Below are 6,899 nucleotides of genomic sequence, written 5' to 3'. Positions count from 1 at the left end.
CTTATTTGGAAAACTTTACTTAGACTATCAACGAATAGTCAAAGCAAACTGAATATACTGAATGCAGAGAAAAAAATTCAGTAAGCCAAGACTGAAATGAAATTTCTAGTATAATGACAAATAGCCACCAAAATAAAAGGCAGTAGAAGAATTACACATATCATTTGTTACCTGTGCCATATATTCCATTTCTGTTCTGGTGTGAAAAACAGCTTACTTGATGTCGCACAGAAGCGCCACTCCTCTCAATATCCAGTGGTCTGGAGACTTCACTGTCTTTAAATAGACCTCTGTGATATAGTTCAAATCTGTCCTCTTGGGCTTTTTGTAAAGAGGACAAACATAGAGCCTGGGATCCCTCGGTTTGGTTGAATCAACAGCAAACATATGCAGCACAGGCAGCTGGACAAAAAGAACCTTTGGTGTAGATTCAACGAGAATGCTTCTTCGTTTCTCCCAGCCTGCACCTTCCAAGTAGAGCCCATAGATATATACTCCTTCCTGTGTGAGAGGTAAGCAGATACACCACATGAAATAAAAAATCTGTTTTCTAAAATGAGTTATTGTCTTAAACCATTAAAAGGAATAAATGTTTATAGTAAAAAAATCTGACATTGAAGCTTTTCAAACTATTTAATCTTAAACTATATTATCATCCTTTATAAGATAATGCTACTGAAATTGATGCAATGAAAGTTGTTTTTATAGTCTATATCCTACAAAATTTCATCTAAAGCTTACTATAAATTAAAAAAAAATCAACAGGTGGTAAAATTAAATAGTTGTTTTAATAAAATATTTTTCTGACTTAAGAAGATAAAATCTTCAAGCTTAGTGTTTGTCTTCTGTGCTGAGCAAAACCAGCAAGGTGAAGGCAAGAGTAACTTTTTCCTCTATCAATCCAAAATAACTCAATGATGCATAATATAAACTAAATACCAAAATGGATACTGAAACACCTTTGCTTGGCATACATACGGGAGGAGGTGCTGTGATTTCTTCTCTGGTTTGCTTTAATACTTCATTATGTATTGCAACTTTATCTAAAGCCCAATCTTTATGTGCTCGAGTTGCTTCTTGTTTCATTGCTGTCAGGAATCCTTGAGAAATTAAGCCAGAAATTTAGTATTTACCTCACATGATTAAAACAAAAAATCTTGTTTGGTTATTAGCATGGTTCTGCACTGAACTTATAAATGGATAGAGTCTACTGAAAAAAACCCACCGTGGTTAAGATAGAAATATGGCTTTGAGACCAAAATAGGAACAAATCACAAAAGTGGCATAAAATGCATTACATCAAGACAAATATTTTTAAGTGGCACATACTTTGGGGGTTTGGTTTGTTTATTTTTTCTTTTTTCTTTTTTAAATTAGTCATTAGAGGTAAAAGGCTGAATAGTTTAAGCACAAGATGTCAAATAACTGGGCAGCAAAGACGTTTGGGTGTGTTATAAAAGAAAAAGCTACAAAAATAAAAACACTAGTAGCAAATACCTGGTTGGTTTTTTTGTGTATCAGAGGATGTCAGTGGAGTAACCAAAAACTCAATAGCTGTTTTTTAAGGTACTGGATGAAGAACTACTTGGAATTGTCATAAAGAGATTGAGGGGAATAAAGAGAAGTTAACACAGAGAACTGCATACTAGCAGTGAATGTCCTGGTGAGCAGTATTATGGGTACAGTGACTGTACTTACCTCACCTCTATCCACAGCACACCTTTTGCACTTAGCAAACCTACCTCCAGCTGCAGGACTACTTTTTTTTGAACACAGAGGTTGAAGCAATAATAAAGTTCAAGACCCTCTGTGTCTCAGGTTTATTGGCTATTAGGCAAAATGTTTTCTTTGGTCAAAAGACTTTGGTCTATTATCTCACACCTGCACGAGTGTTGCTCTTGAATCACCAGAAATCTTTTAATAATGATCTGGATGTGTTCCAGGCACCTCAATTGTTTCTGAAAACGACTCTAAAAATTGTTTGGTATTAGTACTTTTTACAGTCCTGGTCACAGGAAGCCCAGTAGGAACAAAAGCATCACAAAGCAAAGGTAACTCATAAAATATTCAAGAATTTAGGAGGTTAATCCTAATTAAAAAAAAACACCTCATAGCTGATATACAGAAGTTTGTCATAAGAAATTTTATGGACAGTAGTGTAAGATAAATGAGATTCTTCTATAAATACACATCTAAAAAGGCAGTAGGTTTTTTACTCATGGAGATTATGGTTAAAATTTTTCTTTCTCTTCCATCTAAATGCTATGTCAAGCTGTAACAGATAATGACAGATGATGTTTACTTGTACTTTGCAGCATATCTGTGGTGAATTTGAACAAACTATTTGTGAAATAACCTGTGAAATGGAAACATTTAAAACTACATTTTAATGATTCCCTGGGAAAGATTAGGTAACTTATAAATTCTGTACTGTTGCACATTCATAGAATCATAGAAGAGTCCATGTTGAGAGATGCCTTGGAAGATCACCTGGTCCAACCTTTCTTAAGAAAGGGAGACTAGATGAGATTATCTAGCACTCTGTCCAATTACACCTTGAGAACCTCCAGTAATGGGCAGTTGGCCATGTCCCTGATGAGTTTGTTTGTTGTTCCCATGCTCTTACAGTACTGTAAAATATCTTTTTGTTGCTACTGTAACATCCTGTTTTAGATTAAAGCTTTTCCATACTTGCAACTTCCAGTCTGGAATGAGTTAAGCAGTTTGAAACACAGATAATACTTTCTTTAAAAGCTGGATCAGTAACACAGAATCACAGAATATTCTGAGCTGGATGGCACCCACAGGGATCATCGAATCCAACACTTTGTCATTAAGTACAGTTTTTAAAGAATCTGTACATCATGCTACACTATGTCAACAAGATAAAATATTTTATGTATTAACTGCATGTTTTCCTTCTTGTAATATAAAAACTGCCTTTGTGGGCCAGACTAAAAGACCATATATTCACATAGAATGATTTAGATTGAAAGGGACCTTAAAGATCATCACGTTCCAACTCCTCTGCCATGGGCAGAGCCACAAAAAAAGAAAAAAGAAATTCCCTAGACCAGGTCCCATCCAGGAATGGAGCCTCCACATTTCTCTGGGCAATCTGTTCCAGTGTCTCACCCCCATCACAGTAAAGAATTTTGTCATATCTGTTCTAAACCTACCCTTTTTCAGTTAAAATCCATTCCCTATCACTAAATGCAGTTGTGAAAAGTCCCCTTTCAGCTCTCTTGTAGCCCCCTTTGGGTACTGGAAAGATGCTATAAAGGTTGCCTCCAGAGCCTTCTCCTTTAGGCTGAACAGCCCCAACTCTAAGCCTGTCTTCTCAGGAGAGATGCTCCAGCCCTCTGATCACCTTTGCAGCCCTCCTCTGGATTTGCTCCAACAGATCCACATCCTTTTTATGTTGGGAGCCCCACAGCTGGATGCAGCAGTCTAGGTGGGGTCTCACAAGAGTGGACTAGACAAGAAGAATCACCTCCCTTGAGCTGCTGGCTGCATTTATTTTGATGGAGCCCAGGACATGGTTGGCTTTCTGGGCTGCAAGCACACATTGCCAAGTCATGTTGAAATTCTTATCAACCAACACCCCCAAGTCCTTCTCCTCAGGGTTGGTCTCAATCCATTCTCCACCCAGCCTGTATTTATGCTTGTGATTGCCCCAACCCATGTGCAGGACCATGTACTTGGCCTTGTTGAACTTCATAGTGTTCACACAGGCCCACCTCTCCAGCCTGTCTAGGTCTCTCTGGATGGCATCCCTTCTCTCCAGCATGTCAACCGCATCACACAGCTTGGTGTTGTCAGCAAACTTGCTGAGGGTGCACTCAATCTCATGTTCATGTTGCTGACAAAGATGTTACACAGCACCAGACCCAATACCAACCCCTGAAGGAATGCCACTGTCACTGCCCTCCAGTTGGAGATCACCTGTACAAGCATTCTGTCTCTGACAATAGACAAAGGCAGATGCTTAGTGAAAGAATATTACAACAGGCAAAATGACACATAAATCCTTTCCCTTCCTTCTATGTTCTTTCAGATTCTGACAATGTGGAGCTTAGGGACCTCACAACTCAAAGGTGAAGTTTGGACAATTATGTTTATTGCTACAATTGGACCTGGTTTCCAGGACTTTATCTAATCTTTTTTTTTAATTCCTTTGTCATCTTGGCTTCTATGATATATTCTGGCACCAATGAAAACATCTCTTCTACATGTAATATTAAATTAGATATATAGCATAATCATTAAATTATTATTACATATATTGCTGCTCAAGTCATTTCAGTACCCTTACCTTGTGGATTAAAGAATCCAGTTATCCAAAACACATTTGGTCTTCCACGAAATATCCAAGTAGACAATTGAGCATTCCTATCCAAAAGTTCAGTAAACCAGAAGCCAAGTGTGGAAGACTCCCAAGATACTCTTTTCCATACTTGAGGAATTCGAGCATCATACATGTTATCAAGTGCATCTCTTAAATTCTAGAGGAATGAAATAATAATATCCAAAGTAAAGCAATCAAGGTAATAGTTTCAAACACAATATTCCACGTATAGTAAATACGCTTTACTTGCCTCACTCATAACAATAGTTCCTTCTATGGCTAATTTCAGGTCATTCAGACTGCTGCGGACAATCGTGATCACCTTCTGCATGCGATCAATCTCTTGACGCAGAAAAATATTCATAGAGTTAAGGTGTCCCATTTTGACTAAATGAGCTTTTACCTAAAATATAAAAGCACAAAAGGAATTTAGTTAAGTTTAAATTGTTGAAATACTGTTGTCATATACAACTTAACTTTCAGTGTGTTCAGAAAAGTAAATATTGGACCTGGTTTTTATTCAGCTAGCACTTATCCCCTTGAAATTGTTGCAGTTTTCAGTTTTTGTCTTATACTACCAAATTACATGAGTTTGCTACAATAGGACTTCACCCAGAAGGCCCAGGAGATTGCTGCATAACAGGTGAAGATCAATTTTTTTCTATGTTTTCACAAGTCGACCTGGAAGTCCAAGCACAGTATCCATGACATACCTGCATGACCAATAGATGCCTTGATTTTAAATAAAAAAGGCTCATATCAGTTCATACTGACAGCAATAATATTGTTGTTTCCTTACTTGAATCTGCTATTAGCTATAAGATCTTTTGCTACAGTTCAGTGTTTCTTTTTCAGAATGTCTTATGTGAAAACCCAACAGAGAGAACAGTAAGACAAAACTAAGTTTAGCTTGCCTCATGAGGTATGTAATCTGGAGGAAGTTTCTCTAGCATGTCTTCAGCTAAACGATAAACAACTGATTCACGAGTTTCTCCAGATCCTCCACCACTTTCTTTAGGCTGAATGTTGGTAATAGTATCTAGAACATCAGCTGATGTATTTTTTTGGTATCTGAGAGATAAGAAATATGTTACAAATTACAAAGGATTTTTTTAATAGTTAGTGATAACTTTGTAGAACACACAACATGCAAGTTGAGAAAAAACATAGTATGTCATCAAGTCAGACCAAAACTCCACACAAAACTGTCTTCCTTTGCATCCTGTACCAAGCTTAACACACTGATTGTGAGCAATGTTTGGTTTTCCATGGTGGTAAGGAGAATGAACTTTCATCTACAGACCCAGTTATACACTTGCTGTTTTTCTAATTCAGGAATAAGGAGGAGGTCTGCAAGCTGACATTGTGAGGTGGCAAAAAACCCAATCACAGTACATCTAGAGATTCTGAGGGAAGGGAAGAAAATGGCATATTCCTGATAAGAACTTCTAAATAACTATTTGTTGAGAAGAAGCAACAGAAGTTTTGTTAATAAGGAAGAATATTTCCATTATTTAGCTACTTCTTACAAGTGGAATACAGAAGGAAAAGGTGGAGGTATAACTCTGCAAGCTGCCCCTTTACTGATTAGTGAATTCATTCTGCTTTGAGGTATCTCAGGATTAATGATAAGGGTTGCTAGATTTACAGCACAGCAAGTCAAAATGTCCTATTCCATAGTGAGGCATGGGCAGTGCTAATGTAAATTAATGTTCTGAGTCAATACAAGAAAAGTGAATTGAATTTGTGCGGCATTGGATGATAAGAAACAGTAGACCATGTCAGTCCTTCAATACAAGCAGAACTAGAGGAGAATTTTTGTTACAGTGCTATCCAGTGATGTAGAGCTATGAGAGGCAATAAAGAAGAAAACCTGTGTGTGTGTTGGTACTGGAGTACTGGCAATACCTACTTTTACCTTATGGAATCAGTTACACAAGGAACATACATCATGAGTCTCATTTACGACATACATTTACACTGATTCAAAGCATAGATTTGTATGTCAGTTTTACTTTTCAACTTTCATATGACACCCATCTCCTTCTATTACTTTGTCATACATAATTATATAAGACCTGAAACCAAGTATAGAACTTGTGAACCTCTAAAGCATCTAAGCTTTGGAGATAGTATCATAATACTACAGAAGCTACATACTGCAGTAGTTCAACAAAATCTTTTTGTGAATGCAATTATAAAGACCATAAATCAGAAAAACAGAAGAAATATTACTGGGAGTTTCCTTCTCAGACAATATAATTTCTGCTTCTAAATTTAGGAATGGTGGGGTCTTCACAGTTTTTAATAACCCTTGACTTCAGACTCAAAAGTCTCAAGCTTTTTTCAATTCAGGGATCCATTTAAAGAATGAAAGATTTATTCATGACCACATATAAGCATCAAAGATAAAATAAAATTTCTCTTAGACTTGTGACTTTGTTGCTAATTTGGATGCCATACTGGTGGCTGTAACCTTTACTCTATGTCTTGCTGATTTAACAAGTAGTGATAAGGGAGATGTGAATCCTCCTCTTCACACTGTAAGTAC

The 6,899-nt window shown here is 36.9% G+C and overlaps 1 protein-coding gene across 2 annotated transcripts in view; it reads right to left on the bottom strand.

Annotated features, from left to right (window-relative positions):
- Window positions 1-213: 213 nt before the first annotated feature.
- The window catches only part of DNAH8 (dynein axonemal heavy chain 8), a 117,596-nt gene continuing 110,910 nt past the window's right edge, over window positions 214-6,899 (bottom strand). For both annotated transcript variants that reach the window (XM_071548021.1, XM_071548022.1), the window contains exons 85-89: window positions 5,263-5,419; window positions 4,599-4,751; window positions 4,316-4,505; window positions 979-1,100; window positions 214-501 (exon numbers count right to left, since the gene is read on the bottom strand). In XM_071548021.1, the coding sequence (XP_071404122.1) occupies window positions 214-501; window positions 979-1,100; window positions 4,316-4,505; window positions 4,599-4,751; window positions 5,263-5,419 (910 nt within the window). The remainder of the gene's footprint in view (window positions 502-978; window positions 1,101-4,315; window positions 4,506-4,598; window positions 4,752-5,262; window positions 5,420-6,899) is intronic.

This window comes from Pithys albifrons, chromosome 2, assembly GCF_047495875.1.
Source record: "Pithys albifrons albifrons isolate INPA30051 chromosome 2, PitAlb_v1, whole genome shotgun sequence".
NCBI classification, from domain to species: domain Eukaryota; kingdom Metazoa; phylum Chordata; class Aves; order Passeriformes; family Thamnophilidae; genus Pithys; species Pithys albifrons.
This window is presented reverse-complemented; position numbering and strand designations above follow the sequence as displayed.